At 35.2% G+C, this 21,721-nt stretch overlaps 1 protein-coding gene and 1 non-coding gene across 4 annotated transcripts in view; both read right to left on the bottom strand.

Moving 5' to 3' along the window:
* The window catches only part of LOC106074280 (secretin receptor-like), a 62,526-nt gene that overhangs the window by 4,434 nt on the left and 36,371 nt on the right, over positions 1 to 21,721 (bottom strand). For 2 of the 3 annotated variants that reach the window (XM_056034340.1, XM_056034334.1), the window contains 12 exons: positions 17,919 to 18,280; positions 17,340 to 17,430; positions 16,515 to 16,628; positions 15,170 to 15,291; positions 9,402 to 9,493; positions 8,666 to 8,831; positions 6,451 to 6,610; positions 3,230 to 3,290; positions 2,659 to 2,725; positions 2,451 to 2,536; positions 1,047 to 1,185; positions 892 to 933 (listed from right to left, as the gene is read on the bottom strand). In XM_056034340.1, the coding sequence (XP_055890315.1) occupies positions 892 to 933; positions 1,047 to 1,185; positions 2,451 to 2,536; positions 2,659 to 2,725; positions 3,230 to 3,290; positions 6,451 to 6,610; positions 8,666 to 8,831; positions 9,402 to 9,493; positions 15,170 to 15,291; positions 16,515 to 16,628; positions 17,340 to 17,430; positions 17,919 to 17,993 (1,215 nt within the window). In that variant the 5' untranslated portion in view covers positions 17,994 to 18,280. Of the gene's footprint in view, positions 1 to 891; positions 934 to 1,046; positions 1,186 to 2,450; positions 2,537 to 2,658; positions 2,726 to 3,229; positions 3,291 to 6,450; positions 6,611 to 8,665; positions 8,832 to 9,401; positions 9,494 to 15,169; positions 15,292 to 16,514; positions 16,629 to 17,339; positions 17,431 to 17,918; positions 18,281 to 18,938; positions 19,080 to 21,721 lie in introns of those variants that run through there. The other variant, XM_056034347.1, reaches the window with a different exon arrangement.
* Trnas-gcu (transfer RNA serine (anticodon GCU)) lies at positions 3,859 to 3,940 on the bottom strand. Its single transcript has one exon. It is a non-coding gene; the product is annotated as a tRNA-Ser (tRNA).

Here is a 21,721-nt window from a genome sequence, read left to right as displayed (position 1 = left end):
GTTGGTTTGGAGAAGAAGATATAGTGAAACGTTGGTTTGGAGCAGAAGATATAGTGAAACGTTGGTTTGGAGCAGAAGATATAGTGAAACGTTGGTTTGGAGAAGAAGATATAGTGAAACGTTGGTTTGGAGCAGAAGATATAGTGAAACGTTGGTTTGGAGAAGAAGATATAGTGAAACGTTGGTTTGGAGCAGACGATAAAGTGATGCGTTTAAAATGTTTCGCGTTGATTTTGTTTAAACGATACTAAGTAACATCTTGATGTTTTCGAGCGTATGACTTCAGTTCACGTAAATATAAGTAAGTCTCTACTCTAATGGTCCTTAAACATTTACTGCACAAGCTTCGCGCCTAGTATATTTTATATTATAATATAGATGCAATATATGAGTCTCTCCAAAATAGGGCTCCAAAGCCATATGAAAAAGTGTTTGAGATTAACCAATGAGAGATTTGAGATTATAGACGTTCTTTCAAAAGAGAAGATAATTACGTCCTACGCATTTTATTTGAAAATCTAGTTATGCATGTTAATGTAGTCATTAATAAAAGAATGAATGTAATTTAAAGAGAACCAAGCTTCAGAAAACGAAAATATTAGTTTGATTTCTAAATGCTAAAAGTTGTTTTTTTTTTTTTTTAGATTTGAAATAATTATTATTATATTCTTAATACACAAATAACTATTTAATCAATGCCTATCAACTTTTGTTGTACATCATTGCATATAAGGGCTTACATTAGGTCTGTCATAGATCCCCAATGTGAAACAAATTACTGCACTATAACAAATTACAAATTATATGAAAATCTCTTCAGTCTGAAATAGAATATAGTGAACTAACTTTATGCTAAACTACAAAGATGGAAATAAAATCACTGTTTCTTACCTCACCATTTAGAAAACAAAACAAAAAAGCGATGACTGTACCCTGAAACATAAAAATGAAAAAAAGTTATACTAGACTCCGACATTTTAACTTCCTGCTTTCCAAAATTGTTTACAGATCTGTACGTCGATCCGTAACATTTTATATTTTGTTACCTGAAATGAATTGAGGGTCATTTCCATGTATAGATGTATGACTGAGAAATGGTAATCTTTGTGGTAGGTGACTATGATGAAGTAAATATAATAAACTCCAAACAGTGGGATCAACACAAGCGTTGACTTGGCCAATTTTCTGTGGAAGAAAGTAAAGTTTGTTCGTTTATTTGTTTAGTGTGTGTGTGTGTGATAGAGAGAGAAAGAGAAAGAGAGACAGACAGAGAGAAAGACAGACACAGAGAGAGACAGACAGACAGAGAGACAGACTGACAGACAGACACAGAGAGAGACAGACAGAGGGAGAGAGAGACAGAGAGAGGGAGACAGACAAACAAAGAGACAGACAGAAAGTGAGAGAGAGAGAGAGAGACAGAGACAGAGACAAACAGAGAGTTTTAAGTAGTTAGCAAAAAAAAAAAAAAAAAAAAAAAAAAACAACTAAATCAAACATTTTGGGGCCAGCCATCTATAAAGTTAAACAATTAAACACTTGGATAATGGTTCCAAAGAAACAATTTCAAATCATTCATTCAAAGAAGGTCAAATACTGCCTATACAAAGTAATGTAAAACAATACTATACTTTTGCTATCGAGATTCAAAAACCTGATTCCTAAATTGCTTGGCAGATTTTTCAAAGGGAATAACGGTATCTATTTCACAAGTCATTCTGTCTAGTCAAATGTTTGAACGTTATTTCTCCCACACTCATTTTAGAATGAAGTTGAAACTCTGCACAATCATTCACTGGCGCAGACAATACATGAATGAATAAAAAAGAAACAATTAGACAAGTAATTACTGTTTGTTGAGCATTCTGTTTCACTGTTGTTGTAAAAGTTATTTCTTCTCAATTCACTATGAAATATGTCAGCTTTTGGCTCCTTAAATAACTGTTTACACTATTTCTCCCATACCTACCCTCGGATGACGTTAAAGCTTTAAACATTTAATGAACCAAAACACGAATACATTTTTTTTTAAATTACCCGATAAGTCATTTAATTTTTGGTAATTAATTATTTTGTTTTCAAAGAAGAGACTTAACTTCTACATTAATGTTTGATATAGTTGTAAGTGCCGAATTATTCCCCTTAGTTTTTTTTTTTTGTTTTTTTTTTTTTTTCAAGATATTTTTTATAGGGAGTACCCATTTTATTTCTATAATAAGGAGTACTCATTTTATTTTGTCCTTTTCTTTTGTTTTTGTTTTTTAAGGTATACCCAATTATAACAAACGGAGTGCCTATTTTACGGGAGTATTTTTTTTATTATTATTATTTAAAGGGTGCATTTATTTTTTGAAAAGGAGAAAAAGGATCCACTATATTGAAGGGCTATATGAGAATTCAACGCTGTCCGTTTCGACATCACTGACCTGACACTGTTGACCATAACTTACTTGTAACGACCAGGGTCTCCTGAATTGGTGTTCCGGATTTTGGTAAACAGCATTCGTATGATGTTGAGGAAAAAAATAAAATTAATCTGTGGACCGTACATAGTACAAGTCAATTTAGTGACATTTTCCGACATTTTAATATCTTGCTAATATATAAAACATATATGCTAGAAGTTAACTTTAATTTGTAACTGTATTATCAGCTTACTATAATAGAGATAACAATTGGTGCGTTCAAGATCCAGTAGTAGCCAAAGTCGTGGGTATTCCAACAACTGGAAGATAAAGAAACAAAATATTGGATAGAAATCTTTAAAAGGAATTTTTGTATTTTTTTCTTAACTAACGATGGCGATGAAGTGAATACGATCGCGACTTCTCTATTTTATTATCATTCTACACTGAATTTTAAAATATAATTTATATGTCCAAAAGAGGAGTTTTGGATTTCTAAGCTCTAAAAACACCAAAATGTAATCAATTACCAGTACTCCCCATGTCCAGTACTCCCCATGTCCAGTACTCCCCATGTCCAGTACTATCACATGATTTGTTAATCCTATATCCACCCCTACTCCCAAAGCCTCTTTCCCATCTCTTAAGTAACTCTGTTTTAAAAGTCTGAGATCAATGCAGGAAGCAAAGTATTCTTTTATTGATTAGATGCGGGGGGGGGGGGGAGGAAGGTCAAAGGGTATTAGAGAGGGAAAGTTTAAAAAAAAACATAAATGAATCTCGTCAAAACTTGAATGCTTCTAATGAAACAAATTCTTGCTTACAAAGTATTATTGGCGTAGATCCGGACCAACACCCAAGCAATGACATTGAGGAGTGGAAACACTGAGGAAATAAAACACAAACTTGATGAGTCATTTAATATTAGATGTAACTGAAAGAACTGCACATTTATATCCATATATCTCAATACTGTAAGATTTATTTACCTTTTCTCTTTATAAAAAAATTAATTACCACAAATTAATTAATTAATTGATTACATTAAAAAAAAAATTATTAATGTTTTTTTTAGGCCCAAAGAATAATTGTGTATAGTTTCAACTTGATCCGAGACTGGGAAGTAAGAGAGATAACATGTAAGCATTTTGTATCAGATAGACAGACAGACGGATTGAGTTGATAGGCTTTGTAAAAATGAGCATTATTTCATTCCACGATTAATTTAGTTTTAAAAATAAAAACTACATATCACTTTCATAAAGTTTCAGTATTTATTTAGGAAGCAGCTAAAAATTAAATATGGTACATATTCCAACATATTGTGGGGTACAAAGTTTAAACAGAAAATCAGTTATTCAATTTAGACATTTTTGTAGCCTAGTTTAAAAACAATAATAGAGAACGAATGTAGTTACACAAATAAATACAATTTAAAAAAAAAAAAAGCTTCCGACGAGGATGGGATTCGAACCCACGCGGGCAGAGCCCAATGGATTAGCAGTCCATCGCCTTAACCACTCGGCCACCTCGTCCCATATTTGGCCAAACATATAACGGAGTTTTTCTTTTCAATTTCCTTATTTCCTTGGTCTGGTGATAAGAAGCTGACAACTAATATACATCGATTGCTCACCCTACATGAAAGAGTGATCAAGATATGTGTGACAGTGAAGCGAATGTGTGTTTTAAGACAGGTGTGCTCCTTTTGGATTGTTCAGTTGGCGGAGGCTATTGATTAATGGTTATTGACATGTTGCCCCCCATCCTTGAGCGCCCTAAACAAAGTGTTTTTCTTCTTTTCCATGCTGCAGGCCTGTTTAAGGTTCCACTTATTTCAGATTTACACTACACCAGTGCTTCTCAAACTTTCACGGTGGACGCCACCCTTTTCCCAAATAAAACGAAACCAAATTCTTTCGCGCTCCTGTTAGACAGGTGGGTCGGGGGGGGGGGGGAAAGAGCTGTAATCTCCTGCTTTGTGGTGTTGGGGAAGATTTTAATGAAAAAGAAACAAAACTTACAAATAGAAAATTATAACACAATTTAATATTTCAACATGGATTTGTAATTACAATGAAACTATTGTTATCCCTTGAAAATTGACCGGCTCCGCTACCCCCTTCCTCCCAGCCCCGACAAGTTGTTGAACATTGCATTCCTCTGGTCAGGACATCAAGCCCCCCAGCCCCAGTTGAAACAAAAAGAAAACGCAATTATCTTATCTGATCTTGAATAACAAAGACGTTACTTCAAAAAAAGATGATTACGTCATCCATGGGCGTAGCCAGGATTTTTTTTCGGGGAGGGTTTTGGGGGGGATCCCTCCCGACCCCCCCCCCCCCGCGGAAAAAAATGTGTGTGTGTGTACATAATTAATCTTTATTACATTCTGACCCTTTCGGAAGACGTTTATTGTTTATTGTAGACTCCCGGCCTTGCTAGCAAGGAGGTCTGGGGGAGTTCGCAGCGCTCCCCCAGCGCGGGGCGAAGCCCCGCCGCCGAGCACTATTTCTGGTATTGAAAGCCAACAAAATGCATAGTCTGAGGTATCTACAGTGCATTATCTTGCTATTAAAAAGTTTTATTTCAAAAACCTAACGTGCTATTCTTACTGACTTAGACCCTCTCGCGCCGTTCGGCGCATTTTCCGGCAAGCTGTTTCCGCAACTCTTATTTTGCGTAATTCATTTTGTCGGAAAACATGTCCCGCAAAACCTCATGCGACGCTCTGTCACAACCTTACTAAGGATTCGACTCCCAGTTCGGCATATGATTTCTTTGATTTAGACCCGATCTCTATGACTGACTCCTAAAATCTGTCTTAGCCATCTTTGTTGAGACACATTTAATGATTTTCAATTTCGGCAGAAGACTATTCACAATTAATGGAGCCCAAGCCACTGGTAGAAATTTGTAACCTTTCTTGACTACGCTCTTGGAATTACATGCCTGTATTTCGCTTTAGATTTTATATCGAATAGGAAAGTTTTTTCGTCTAATCATCTGTTGAGGGGTTTTAAACTAAAAAATCTGTTTTTTTTTTTTTGTTTTTTTTAAATTCAAAACCCCATTTAGCTACGATCATAGAATTCGGTGACTGTAGTTTGCTTTAAAATAATATTGAAGAGAGAGGTTTTCAACTCTAAACGCTCTGTAGGGGAACTTTAAACTCAAAACCATCTGGAGGGGTTTTAAACTTTAAAGAAAAAGCCATCTGGAGGAGGGGGATTTAAACTCAAAACCCCTTTGGCTACGCTCATAGATTTTATAGTGTGTAATTTGCTTTTTTTATATTGAAGAGATACTTTTTAGCTTCAAACCCCAACTGGAAGGGGGGGGGGTTAAACTCAAAACCCCTTTGGCTACGCTCATAGAATTTTGAGTGTGTAATTTGCTTTTTTATATTTAAGATGGAGTTTATCGTAAATTTTGGATGGGGTTTTAAAATCAAAATCTTCCTCAACTGTGTTGTTGGAATTTGGGGATTGGTGTTTGCATTTTTTTTGTTTTGTTTTATAGAAGAGGGGGATTTAACTGCATAAACCTCTGGTAGGGGGTTTAAAATTCAAAACCCCCTGTAGGGGGTTTTAAACTCAAAGCGCCCTGGTAGAGGGATTTGTATCTCAAAACCCCCTGATAGGGTTTTTTAAAATCTCAAAACCCCCTGGTAGGGGGATTTAAACTCAAAACCCCCTGGTAGAGGGTTTTCAACTCAAAACTGCCTCGGCTGTGCTGTGGTAAGTGATGATTTAGTATTAAAATCTCACCTAAAATAAACAAAATGAAAGCAAAAATCAGTCACTTAATTCCGCCCCCCCCCCCCGCAGGATTTCATTTCGGGGGGGGTTTGAACCCCAAGAACCCCCCCCCCCCCGGCTACGATCATGACGTCATCCATTTACTCTACTCAACGAGTTCTCATTTAGTTGATCTTCAAACCCAACCCGCTACCTAGTAATCGCCGGACGACCTTGTGACATTCTTATCTTATCTTATTATATCTTATCTTATCTTATCTTATCTTACAAGCAAAACCCTTTACCCCAGCCGATGATGATGTAGATCTTGAAGAACTTCTTGGACTGGGAGAAGACAGAGAAGAAGACCAACGTGTGGAGATAGAGACCCTCCACGAAGATCCACATGTAGTTGACACCTAGAGAGTACTGGTGTAGTGTAGTCAAGAGTTTACACTCCCAGTGCTGTGAAGACAATTAAAAACCTACAATTGTACAGTCTCTATGCTGTGAAGACAAACGAACTTGGTTGATAATTCTCGTTAGATATTTGCAATATAGTATTTGGACTTTCTTTTCTTCGATTATTCTGTGCTTTATTCATCTTCAAGTCTGTGTTATAAAGGACAAAGAATCTCAAACTATAGCTATAACATTACAACACAATAGGTCGCACGATGTAATATACACTCGACATAGACGTAACTTCTAAGCTCTCAATCCTGGAGTACTCTGTCTTCCTACACTTAGTTAAGCTATCAATGCGGGAGTACTCTGCCTACATATGTTTAGTTAATCTATCAATGGGGGTGTACTCTGCAAAGCCTACATATGTTTAGTTAATCTATCACTGGGGATGTACTCTGCCTACATATGTTTAGTTCATCTATCACTGGGGGTGTACTCTGTCTACATATGTTTAGTTAATCTATCACTGGGGGTGTACTCTGCCTACATATGTTTAGTTCATCTATCACTGGGGATGTACTCTGCCTACATATGTTTAGTTAATCTATCACTGGGGATGTACTCTGCAAAGCCTACATATGTTTAGTTAATCTATCACTGGGGGTGTACTCTGCCTACATATGTTTAGTTAATCTATCACTGGGGGTGTACTCTGCCTACATATGTTTAGTTAATCTATCACTGGGGATGTACTCTGCCTACATATGTTTAGTTAATCTATCACTGGGGATGTACTCTGCAAAGCCTACATATGTTTAGTTCATCTATCACTGGGGATGTACTCTGCCTACATATGTTTAGTTAATCTATCACTGGGGATGTACTCTGCCTACATATGTTTAGTTAATCTATCACTGGGGATGTACTCTGCCTACATATGTTTAGTTCATCTATCACTGGGGATGTACTCTGCCTACATATGTTTAGTTCATCTATTACTGGGGATGTACTCTGCAAAGCCTACATATGTTTAGTTAATCTATCACTGGGGATGTACTCTGCCTACATATGTTTAGTTAATCTATCACTGGGGATGTACTCTGCCTACATATGTTTAGTTAATCTATCACTGGGGGTGTACTCTGCAAAGCCTACATATGTTTAGTTAATCTATCACTGGGGATGTACTCTGCAAAGCCTACATATGTTTAGTTCATCTATCACTGGGGATGTACTCTGCCTACATATGTTTAGTTAATCTATCACTTGCGGTGTACTCTGCCTACATATGTTTAGTTCATCTATCACTGGGGATGTACTCTGCAAAGCCTACATATGTTTAGTTAATCTATCACTGGGGATGTACTCTGCCTACATATGTTTAGTTAATCTATCACTGCGGGTGTACTCTGCCTACATATGTTTAGTTAATCTATCACTGGGGATGTACTCTGCCTACATATGTTTAGTTAATCTATCACTGGGGATGTACTCTGCCTACATATGTTTAGTTCATCTATCACTGGGGATGTACTCTGCCTACATATGTTTAGTTAATCTATCACTGGGGATGTACTCTGCCTACATATGTTTAGTTCATCTATCACTGGGGGTGTACTCTGCCTACATATGTTTAGTTAATCTATCAATGGGGGTGTACTCTGCCTACATATGTTTAGTTCATCTATCACTGGGGGTGTACTCTGCCTACATATGTTTAGTTAATCTATCACTGGGGGTGTACTCTGCCTACATATGTTTAGTTAATCTTGTAACACCTTTATAATCAACTGTTTTGGATCATTTACTGATTTCGTTCAGTCTTGAAACGACGAGTCTACTTATTTAACTCCATCGACTATTCGTCTATTAGTCATCTGTATCTTTCATCTTTTTTTAGCCGGTTAATGTTCCATGTAGGATTGTTCAGCGAAAGGATGTCTCAATTGATATAATTTGAATAATATACGTTGCATAACTTTGTCCATGACATTGGTTAAGAATACATTAACCCTAACTTTAGTTTTAACAATATTTTCAAAAACAAAATCCTAACAGAAACTAAATTATATATTTTATACCATGAAACTAAAAGTATGAATTCTACAGTACCGGTCCACTCTCATCAAAGATCTTGATCCCATCATTACGAACGATCACGTCTTTAGGCAGAAATCCGTTCTCGAGCACACTGTCAACAAGAAGGGAGAGAACTGCTCTCAGTATGAATGAGATAAACAAGTTGATGTGGATTGTGTTTCTTTGACAGTGTAATCTCCTAGAAACAGAAATATAAAACTGTTGTAGACATAGAGTTGAGTAAAGAAATCAAAAAATCAAATTCAATTCATTTTTATGACATGATTCCAGCGGTAACACCAAGATCTTCTTAGGAGGGCATAAAGTGTGGACATTTAGAACACCCTCTGTCATTAAAACATCTTGTAAACAATAGAGTACTTTGTGTCAGTGCGGGAATTACCGCTAAAGCTGGGTTAAAAAAAAACGTAAGCCAAATTTAATTTTAAGATGAGTACAATTTGAAAAATTATAACGGTCAAAGTTTTCTATGTTTGCCAATTAGGGAGCCATTTTTTTTTTTTTGCTTAACATCAACTTAAAGTGACATTTTTCTAGGAAAATCGATAAAGTCGTTTTCGAAATAGTCCAGTCAGTTTCCAGTCAAGTTCCAATTTTTTGATTCTTGACCCCGTGAAGAGTTAGCAATTTAATAGGAGGAATTGTTTAAAAAAATGCCTTGACATAACTGTAAACTTCTGCTCAATAGGTTCTAGTCATAAAAAGCAAAGTACGGCTCTATTTAACATCAACTAACAAAATCACCTACTTCAGAAAAACCATAATCGAGGTGGCTACAACCAAACAGACCAGGGACACTGAGTAACCAGCAGACGAGATCTTCCTTATGTTGTACATGTTCTGAAAAGGAGAAAGTTTGAGAAAGTCAATCTACAAACAAAGAGAGCAAAGTGTGAATAATATCTGTCCATTTTTTTATCTCCAAACTGACAGTCAATCTACAAACAAAGAGAGCAAAGTGTGAATAGTATATGTCCATTTTCTTATCTCCAAACTGAAGCGAGCTGTTAAATATTTCAAAGTCCAATTGTTTTTAAAAAAAACTATTTTTTATGCTTTTCTTGTAATCATTTTCGAAATGGACTTAGAGCCGTTTTTGAGTTTTACAAAAGAAACACTTTTTTAATTGTATTTTTTTATTTACATTCGTATAAACTCTGCCGTGTAGAAAGAAAGTTTCTGCTAGAGACTTAAAAGTCACCCTGAGAGACGGCCATGGTCTCCATGCATTGAGGACATTTTACTTTATTATAAGCATAGTTTTTTTTTCTTTCATCATTTTTCTTGTTTGTGTTATCATCTCTTTCTTAGTGTAAGTTGTATTTCATCACCATTCTCTTCTATTCAATTGTCTTTCTCTTGTCCTTTTTCGTGCCTCTCTACTAGAAGGTTTCATATTCACAAACGTGCGTTGTTGTTTTTTGGTCCTATTCTTTTTTTTTCTGTAATATTTCTGTAATCTCTATCATGAGTTCACTTAGTTATTTAATGATTGTGCACTAGTATTCCTCCTATGTTTCTTATCGTCTGTGATATTACTGTTCAGATTTTCGGGAATTTTTCCGCGTTAAAATTTTAGTTTCCCTGCAATGATTTAATCTGTCTTTGGTGGCCTAACTAACTTGATAATTTAGCTTGATTTAAACAAATGCCCCACTGTTAAGTGTCCTAGTACCTGTCAGAATGTCTAGGTCTCGTGCTAAGATTCATCAGATGTACTGATTCAGATCAGTTATGGTTGGCTTAAAGAAATGTATATATCTTTACACATTACGAGAGAACAATAAAACAAACGTCACTTGTTCCTGTAGGTTCAATTATAAAAGTCTCCCTGTATGGTGTGGTATGCTATAGAAACTGTCGTTTTGATGGTCCCGGGTTCAATCTCTACCCGCCACCATTCCCCATCCCCGCCCTCCCTCCTGGACTAGGATGTAGAAATCTTTCATTCTGAATAAACATCTGAAACTTGTAAAACAAAAAAGTCAATTCTCATTTTTGTTTTTTAAAGATGTTATTTTTGTTTATCTCCAGGTTCTGATAGAATGTATTTGTCTATTTCCAGGTTCTGATAGAATGTATTTGTTTATTTCCAGGTTCTGATAGAATGTATTTGTTTATCTCCAGGTTATGAAAGAATGTATTTGTTTATTACCAGGTGTCACAGATGCCATTATAGAATTATTTGTACATTTCACATTTAAAAGAAATATAAACCCTTGACTGAGCCTCAGGAATTACCCCACAAATTTAGACCCTTGACAGCACCTCAGGTTTTACCCAAGACATGATTATGATGTTGCAAATCTATTGGTTGATTTGAAATTAAACAAAGACATTTTTTTAAAGAGTTAGCGCCAGAGAATTGGCGAGAGTAGAGAGAACGCCGGTCGATAAAATATTTTCATAGTAGTCAGTCGGTCTTCTAAGAGCTCTGTTTTAAAAGCCTTTGTGATATTTTGTGTTGATTGATCTGTAATTTGTACATAAGCTGTACTTACGTTTTATATTTAAATAAAGTTCCAGAGTTTTGTTTTAACAAAGAATCTTTTATTGTGATTCTAGATCGTCATTTATTCAACTATTTTTAATTCAAGTAAAATCCCCGGCATCACAACACATTGTGACATCTTGCATGTGTCTATGTGTTGTGACACCAGGTAATGATAGAATGTATTTGTCTATTTCCAGGTTATGATAGAATGTATTTGTTTATTTCCAGGTTCTGATAGAATGTATTTGTTTATCTCCAGGTTATGATAGAATGTATTTGTTTATCTCCAGGTTATGATAGAATGTATATGTTTATCTCCAGGTTATGATAGAATGTATTTGTCTATTTCCAGGTTATGATAGAATGTATTTGTCTATTTCCAGGTTATGATAGAATGTATTTGTTTATCTCCAGGTTCTGATAGAATGTATTTGTTTATCTCCAGGTTATGATAGAATGTATTTGTTTATCTCCAGGTTATGATAGAATGTATTTGTTTATCTCCAGGTTATGATAGAATGTATTTGTTTATTTCCAGGTTCTAATAGAATGTATTTGTTTATCTCCAGGTTATGATAGAATGTATTTGTTTATCTCCAGGTTATGATAGAATGTTTTTGTCTATTTCCAGGTTATGATAGAATGTATTTGTTTATCTCCAGGTTCTGATAGAATGTATTTGTTTATCTCCATGTTCTGATAGAATGTATTTGTTTATCTCCAGGTTATGATAGAATGTATTTGTTTATCTCCAGGTTATGATAGAATGTATTTGTTTATCTCCAGGTTATGATAGAATGTATTTGTCTATTTCCAGGTTATGATAGAATGTATTTGTTCATCTCCAGGTTCTGATAGAATGTATTTGTTTAGTTCCAAGTTATGATAGAATGTATTTGTTTATTACCAAGTTATGATAGAATGTATTTGTTTATTTCCAGGTTATGATAGAATGTATTTGTTTAGTTCCAAGTTATGATAGAATGTATTTGTTTATTACCAAGTTATGATAGAATGTATTTGTTTATCTCCAGGTTATGATAGAATGTATGTTTAGTTCCAAGTTATGATAGAATGTATTTGTTTATTTCCAAGTTATGATAGAATGTATTTGTTTATCTCCAGGTTATGATAGAATGTATTTGTTTATCTCCAGGTTATGATAGAATGTATTTGTTTATCTCCAGGTTATGATAGAATGTATTTGTTTATCTCCAGGTTATGATAGAATGTATTTGTTTATTTCCAGGTTATGATAGAATGTATTTGTCTATTTCCAGGTTATGATAGAATGTATTTGTCTATTTCCAGGTTATGATAGAATGTATTTGTTTATCTCCAGGTTCTGATAGAATGTATTTGTTTATCTCCAGGTTATGATAGAATGTATTTGTTTATCTCCAGGTTATGATAGAATGTATTTGTTTATCTCCAGGTTATGATAGAATGTATTTGTTTATTTCCAGGTTCTAATAGAATGTATTTGTTTATCTCCAGGTTATGATAGAATGTATTTGTTTATCTCCAGGTTATGATAGAATGTTTTTGTCTATTTCCAGGTTATGATAGAATGTATTTGTTTATCTCCAGGTTCTGATAGAATGTATTTGTTTATCTCCAGGTTCTGATAGAATGTATTTGTTTATCTCCAGGTTATGATAGAATGTATTTGTTTATCTCCAGGTTATGATAGAATGTATTTGTTTATCTCCAGGTTATGATAGAATGTATTTGTCTATTTCCAGGTTATGATAGAATGTATTTGTTCATCTCCAGGTTCTGATAGAATGTATTTGTTTAGTTCCAAGTTATGATAGAATGTATTTGTTTATTACCAAGTTATGATAGAATGTATTTGTTTATTTCCAGGTTATGATAGAATGTATTTGTTTAGTTCCAAGTTATGATAGAATGTATTTGTTTATTACCAAGTTATGATAGAATGTATTTGTTTATCTCCAGGTTATGATAGAATGTATTTGTTTAGTTCCAAGTTATGATAGAATGTATTTGTTTATTTCCAAGTTATGATAGAATGTATTTGTTTATCTCCAGGTTATGATAGAATGTATTTGTTTATCTCCAGGTTATGATAGAATGTATTTGTTTATCTCCAGGTTATGATAGAATGTTTTTGTTTATCTCCAGGTTATGATAGAATGTATTTGTTTATTTCCAGGTTATGATAGAATGTATTTGTTTATCTCCAGGTTATGATAGAATGTATTTGTTTATCTCCAGGTTATGATAGAATGTATTTGTTTATTTCCAGGTTATGATAGAATGTATTTGTTTATCTCCAGGTTATGATAGAATGTATTTGTTTATTTCCAAGTTATGATAGAATGTATTTGTTTAGTTCCAGGTTATGATAGAATGTATTTGTTTAGTTCCAGGTTATGATAGAATGTATTTGTTTAGTTCCAAGTTATGATAGAATGTATTTGTTTATCTCCAGGTTATGATAGAATGTATTTATTTATTACCAGGTTATGATAGAATGTATTTGTTTAGTTCCAGGTTATGATAGAATGTATTTGTCATTCTTAACCTCTCTTAGTCTCTTTAAACATTTTCTTTCTTCTACAAGTTTGAGAATTTTTAGATTTTTTGTAATCTCAGCAACAGGTTCAAAGTCCTCAGCGTTTTTGTTTGCCCACAGAAATTGGATGAATTGTAATAGCACTTTTTTTTTCTTCTTTGGCATTGATGAGATTATCATTGTCTTGACAACCAACTCAAACAACACGCAGTCTGATCATTCAGTATCCGAATTCAATATGGTAATTTAGTTGTGATCATGAATATATTTTAGGGGGAAGAACTCAAGATAATGTCAGAAAGAGAAAATCATCTCATGAGACATGTTCAACATGAAAGGATAGCTGCAATGAAGTACAGATAAAAATACTCCAATTGAAGGCTGAGACTGCCATTTCATAAAGATAAAGTTTTTTTTTAATATTTGGAAAAACTGCTATAATTATTTTTTCTAGCTCATTGTTGAACACCGTAAACTGAACACGAATATGTGGAGACTTAGTTAAAATTGCAGCCATTAGAATCGATACCAAAAGTAGAATACCACATATAATGATAAGTGAAAAAGTATCAAGAAAATCATAAGTAAATACTTTACAAACAACAAAGCATTACTTAAAGGGAAGAACTCCACGTTTACATTCATATCTCTCAATTTGTTTCTTTTTTTTTTGTTTCTTCTTTTTTTTTTCCATATCAAACAAAATGAATTAATTACCACTATATAATTAACAGACTGGTTAATTTTATAATTGATTCATGTTTTGTTAGGAACAATGTATAATTGTGCAAAGTTTCAACTTAATCCGAGAATGGGAAGTGGGCGAAATGCCGTGTACTAAATGTGTACCAGAGAGAAAGAGTTGCTATCAATGAATCCATTCCCGCTCATAAAATGATGTTTGCAATCAATGATCACAACTAATTTGCTGTTTTAATCCTAACTAGGCTACACAAAATTTAGCAACGAATGTCAACTTGATGAAACAACAATGTATTGTTTAGGATACTCCCAGAGTGTTCTAATAGTCTGCATGTATTGTTTAGGATACTCCCAGAGTGTTCTAATAGTCTGCATGTATTGTTTAGGATACTCCCAGAGTGTTCTAATAGTCTGCATGTATTGTTTAGGATACTCCCAGAGTGTTCTAATAGTCTGCAGTATTCTCCACAATATAAATGGTATTAAATGGTATATGGATCAAGATTCTTCTATATTATTCTACACCGCAGAAGCGAGAATAGATTAAATACTATAAATCACATAAACTGTTCTAGGAGCATACAAAGGAAGTCACACTTTGCTTTAGATTCTCAAATGGCGTGGCTTTAAGTGCAAGTTATATTTCAATCACTTTTAATCGAGAAGAATAAATAATAAAGGCATATTCTAAACTGAACAATAAAGCATTTACATTCTCCGGATATTGTTTCATTTAAAGGAATCTACACAATTAGAAAGGACAAAAATTGTTACTTACTAGCAAAACCTGAGGGACATCAGATTCATGGCAGAAGGTAAAGTTGGTCCAGGAGCTGTTCACTCTGTCGTCTGGATGTCTCTGCCATCTACCGTCTTCTTCGCAGTAACGCCAGGCCTTGGCTGAAAGTTTTTATTTAAAAACATATGGACACTTTAGTTAGGGCATGAGACGCTGCGGCTACACGTTATTGATAGAGGTTATGAGACATGAGACAAGAGAGAGAGAGAGACAAAGAGGTAAAGAGATAGAGAGAGACAAAGAGGTACATATATATATAGAGAGAGAGAATAAGAATTGTACAAAAAATAAGGGAAACAGAATACGAGATAATCAAGGCCAGAAAAATGAACTCTTTTGAGACTGACGTGTGGTTTACACTTTTGAAACTGACCCAAGACTGTCCCGTGGTTTACACTTTTAAAACTGACCCAAGACTGACGTGTGGTTTACACTTTTGAAACTGACCCAAGACTGTCCCGTGGTTTACACTTTTAAAACTGACCCAAGACTGTCCCGTGGTTTACACTTTTGAAACTGACCCAAGACTGTCACGTGGTTTACACTTTTGAAACTGACCCAAGACTGTCCCGTGGTTTACACTTTTGAAACTGACCCAAGACTGTCCCGTGGTTTACACTTTTAAAACTGACCCAAGACTGTCCCGTGGTTTACACTTTTGAAACTGACCCAAGACTGTCACGTGGTTTACACTTTTGAAACTGACCCAAGACTGTCCCGTGGTTTACACTTTTAAAACTGACCCAAGACTGTCACGTGGTTTACACTTTTAAAACTGACCTGAGACTGTCCCGTGGTTTACACTTTTGAAACTGACCCAAGACTGTCCCGTGGTTTACACTTTTGAAACTGACCCAAGACTGTCCCGTGGTTTACACTTTTGAAACTGACCCAAGACTGTCCCGTGGTTTACACTTTTGAAACTGACCTGAGACTGTCAAGTGGTTTACACTTTTGAAACTGACCTGAGACTGTCCCGTGGTTTACACTTTTGAAACTGACCTGAGACTGTCAAGTGGTTTACACTTTTGAAACTGACCCAAGACTGTCCCGTGGTTTACACTTTTGAAACTGACCTGAGACTGTCCCGTGGTTTACACTTTTGAAACTGACCCAAGACTGTCCCGTGGTTTACACTTTTGAAACTGACCTGAGACTGTCCCGTGGTTTACACTTTTGAAACTGACCCAAGACTGTCCCGTGGTTTACACTTTTAAAACTGACCCAAGACTGTCAAGTGGTTTACACTTTTGAATCTGACCTGAGTCTGACCAGTGGTTTACACTTTTTAGACTGACCTGAGGTCTACTCTCTTGAGACTGACCTGTGGTTAGAAAGCCAGTGATGTAACTAGCACAGTTTTGGCCAACCGTCTGTCCAGCTTTAGTATAGTTCGGCCAGCACATGATATTATCCCAAACTGGAGGACAGTACAGCCCTGTAGAGTAGAAAGATCATCATACCTGATTAGACAGTCTTCACAACGCCACAACTAAAACTATTGGAGGGCTTTTTTCTCGTCCTTGACATTAGTTCTCACTAACGCCCTCACTAGAATGCCTAGATAATTCAGAAAAGAAATGGAAAAGAAAACTAACCAAAAGTGAATGTAAACTCGTCTGTGATTTTTCAAAATAAATTAGAATTCATAAGAGATAACCAATTAAAATAGCAAATAGATTAGCGTATATTCGAAATAAAAGTCTAAAAGTGAACAGTACTATATAGGAACAATTATCTCACTTTGATAAAGGCTGTATTCAATATAAACTAAACATGACGCGAATAATAATATCATACGTAATACATGTAACGGCTTCTAGAGCATCAAGTCTATTCTCAAATCAAGATGTATAATGCCCCCAGGAAATGCTTTAAAGACCAGCTTAGGCGCAAACTTGCTTTAACTGACAGATGGCACCAGGCAGCGGAATATAGATTCGAGATGATAAGAAAAACCACTTCAAAAATAGAATCTTAATCGAACATCGGCGGACAACGGTTATGTCTGCGCTGGATGTTGCAAAGTATGTAGGTCGCAAAACATTGACAAGAAAACATTCACAACAAAAAATTGAAAACAAAACATTGACAAGAAAACATTGACAACAAAACATAGCGAGAACTTTAGAAGACACTCGCGCCTTACCTCCATCGTCTGGCTTTGTAGCATTCAGTAAGAGCTCATCACACGCTTTCTTGGCCAGCCAGATTTTGAACCTTTGTTGTTCTTCGCTGGACTGCATAGAAATAGTGTCTCATGTACAAGAATCAAATCACTGGTACAATTAGTAGTGATCACATAATTAGAGAATAATTTGTAAATTGTAATCACAACTTGATCTAATAGCAACGCCATACAGAGATGTTACAATGATTTACTTCATGTAATATTCAATGTAACAATGGCGTAAGTAACTTCTCCGTGATACAGCCATCCTTGTCGTCCCCTTCCCCATTAAGTGTATGTACCTTCATAAACTTCATTTTGTAGGTCCAAACGATTATTTATTAATAGGCCTACATTCCGGTGTGTGTGTGTGAGAGAGAGTTGCTAAATGTGTGTGTATTTCTCTCTGTGTCAGTGTTTCTGTATGTTTGTCTCTGTGTGAGCCTAAACGTTCTTTCATGAAGATTCAGTCCACTAAAGCAGTGAAAAATTCAACTCCCTTGATTGACATGCTACCAAAACTTAGAAAAACATCAAGTGAGAACGAGTCATACTCACGCTTTTGCTCTCTATCCTTGGTGTCAGCATCAGCATCACAAGCTGAAGTCCTACTAGCGTTGTGCTTAGCAACATTGCCCTGGGGATTCCGCTTTCATCTATATACACAAACACAGCCTGACTATTCTGAGCTTCAGACTATTCCAAGCTCAGGACAGACATCAGTCTCACACTACAACATCTCAACAGGAAGTTAGGCTTCGATACGTTTATTTCTGATCTAGTCCACAACTCCAACAGCCTTTTCTTTGACTTTGGCCCTCTGTTCTAGGGACTGTCTCCTCATTTCCTAGGCTCTGTCTTGATCTGCTACACCATGACTCGTGCTGATGACATTTTCTTTAGACTCGTTTCTTACACATCTGAAATCAGCAATTAAACAAATTTATGTTGACTAATAAATTCTTCAAAAGTAAGGGATAAAAAAATAAAACAAAGCCAATGAATGCTTTTCCGATGTCTTTGACAAGTGACATGGGCAGATTAGAGTTGACTTGTCATCTACATCAGTATACCTTAAAAGTGTGCTACATGCAGCTCTATAGCCTTCTAGTAGATCACCATACAAAATGCCTTGTGTGAGTCGAACTTGTAACATTCTGCGAACATCTCCATATAGGCGTCTACTTCTGATAACATCGAGGATGTCCTGGCAACCTGCGCTTCTCCCGAGTGTTTTATTTTATTTCGCCACCTTTTTTTTTTCAGAATCGACAGTGGAAAATATTCAGCTTTTAATTTCTGGCAAGAGTAAGTGAACCATATTTCACTACTGGCTTGATATTTTAAAACTTATGAAAATGAGATGATTGTTTAGACATCTAGTCCTGCTTTACCAGAACGAATGAAATGTCAAACTAAAGCAGCGGTTCTGCCAAATAATTCCAAATTTTGTCTTTAATCTTAATTGTATACATCTTAGCCCTGACAAATAATACAGAATCTTGATTTTAAATATGTATGTTTTAAATGTTGATTTTAGTCAACTTTTCAAAAGCTCCTCCAATAGACTCCTACTACCTCCTGACCTCTTGACCTTCTAAACATCACACACAGCAATCACAACGTAAATAACTTTTGTCTTTAAAACAGGACAGCAAGCCAAATGTCAGCCAAAATAAAAAGTCTCGTTTGCCTGCAACTTAAATCTCCGCGTTCATATGTGTGAGTCGTTCATCACGTGACTGGAGACCAGAAGTGCTCAGTCTGACAGGCTGCAAGGCGAAAGAAGCAAACACAAAACAAGATGGCCGCGAAAATGAATAAATGAGGGAGAGATAAGTGTAGGACAAATTATCAGTCTATCTAGAGATCGTAAATTGTGCTCTTTTTTATGCTCGTTGAGCAGGTATTTCCTGCCTAGTAAACACCCAGCCGTCTTATCTGTCTCTCAAACTTATTTCGCTAGGTATGTAAAGTTGTGTCACCAAGCATATTGCATCTAAGGTGTGTGGGGGATACAACCAAGTATTACAGTTAAGGGTTAGGGTTCTCAAAAGTAGTCAACAAGTGGTACACTTTCAGGTAGTAGTTCGAATCTTATTATAAATGACAGGCTAATAGGAGTTAATCATATCAAAGGAGAAATTGTATAGGGTTTTCATAACAAATGATAAGTATGAACGTTTTCTTATTTTAAAAACATTATATAAAAGTTTTCACAACGAATGATAATAATTGAAGGTTTCTCATGCAAAGTATCAATATAAGAGATTAGCTGAGATCAGGATTTTTACATGAAAGTATAAAATCTAATAAGAGACATCAGAAAAGACGGGATTCTAATACACAAGGTTTATAGTAACGGTCCATGTTCTTATGTTTGTCAAGAATAATAGTTATGGTAGCTGTGCTCCAATCATCATATTGTCCTGACATGGCGAACTTGGATGTTATCTCATTAGCATTTGTCAAACATATATTAGGAACTATAATACGAGGTATGAGTAGAATGTATTAAGTGTTACACAAGCATACAATAAAAGTTTTTAAACCGTAACGTTTTTATTATGTTGTGAATGAAATTCATTTTCATCTGTCTATCTACTCTATCAATCTATCTATCTATCTATCTATCTATCTATCTATCTATCTATCTATCTATCTATCTATCTATCTATCTATCTATCTATCTATCTATCTATCCTATCTATCTATCTATCTATCTATCTATCTATCTATCTATCTATCTATCTATCTATCTATCTATCTATCTGTCTATATCTATCTATCTAATATCTATCTATCTATCTATCTATTTTGACAATTGTAAAATTGTCATAACTTTTGCCTAATGTCTTGTATTCACAAAAAGGCAAAAGCTTTTTTTAGGTAGGCACCGAGTTGATGATACATTTTAGAAAGGGAGATGCGTATTTCTGCTTGTTCATATATTTTTGCTTGTTCATATATTTCTGCTTGTTCATATATTTTTGCTTGTTCATATATTTTTTTCTTGTTCAAGAATCCATTCAAATGAGACTACACAACACAATTAATCCAGCATTATTTTGTGTTTATGTTTTTTCATTGCTTTACTTTTCTATCAGCTGTTTGTTGCACATAGAAATAAATAACACATACGCCCAGATCAGTCTGAGCTCTGCAGTAATGTCATATAACGCTATGAATGTCTAAGCTGGGTACACGGATGAGGCGGAAACCACTCCAAGCTGAGAACCACTGCAAGCTATAAGCCTACTTATCGCCATGTCTGTAGGTAAGTCAATGGGCGTGGCATGCAAAGATTGTTTCTTCACTTGTGACCTACACAAAGCGATAGCCACTCTGAGCAATGTCAAGGTCTCGGTACGATAAGCAAGGAAATAAAAAAGAATGAGTTACAGCGCCCTCTGTCTGTACTCAGCATCACTATAGTATTAGTGTATACCTCGATTTTTAAATACAGTCACTGTGTTAATGTATGCTGTCATTGTCTTTAATAAAACAGAAAAATGGTCTCAGGTTGCCAATTAGTGTATCTGTTATAATAAAATTGTATAGTTCGATCTCTTTCCTTTTCTCTCTCTCTCTCTCTCTCTCTCTCTCTTTTCTCATTCTCTCTCTTTTTTCGCTCTCTGGGATCATATTTTGTTGTTTTTATAACCTGCGAATGGTAATTTCTCCGACATAGACTTTTGACTTGATTTGGAAAGACTTGTTTCATAATGCGCCCCCGACACATACACGCCCTCATATATTGGGCCCATTAATTATAGCACTTTTAGTTATCCGCTACCCCCACCCCCACCCCGCCAACAACAAAATCAGAGTCCTTCGTTCAGATTCCAGTTAACTTTCTCCATTTCTCTCTTGGTAGTTTGTAGTTTGTTCTCTAAATTCAAAGAAATATCAATTTCTCCATTTCTCTCTTGGTAGTTTGTAGTTTGTAGTTTGTTCTCTAAATACAAAGAAGTTTCAATTTCTCCATTTCTCTCTTGGTAGTTTGTAGTTTGTTCTCTAAATACAAAGAAATATCAATTTCTCCATTTCTCTCTTGGTAGTTTGTAGTTTGTAGTTTGTTCTCTAAATACAAAGAAGTTTCAATTTCTCCATTTCTCTCTTGGTAGTTTGTAGTTTGTTCTCTAAATACAAAGAAGTTTCAATTTCTCCATTTCTCTCTTGGTAGTTTGTAGTTTGTTCTCTAAATACAAAGAAATATCGATTTCTCCATTTCTCTCTTGGTAGTTTGTAGTTTGTAGTTTGTTCTCTAAATACAAAGAAATATCAATTTCTCCATTTCTCTCTTGGTAGTTTGTAGTTTGTTCTCTAAATACAAAGATATATCAATTTCTCCATTTCTC

The sequence above is a fragment of the Biomphalaria glabrata genome, chromosome 1 (genome assembly GCF_947242115.1).
Source record: "Biomphalaria glabrata chromosome 1, xgBioGlab47.1, whole genome shotgun sequence".
Classification (NCBI taxonomy): Eukaryota; Metazoa; Mollusca; class Gastropoda; family Planorbidae; genus Biomphalaria; species Biomphalaria glabrata.
This window is presented reverse-complemented; position numbering and strand designations above follow the sequence as displayed.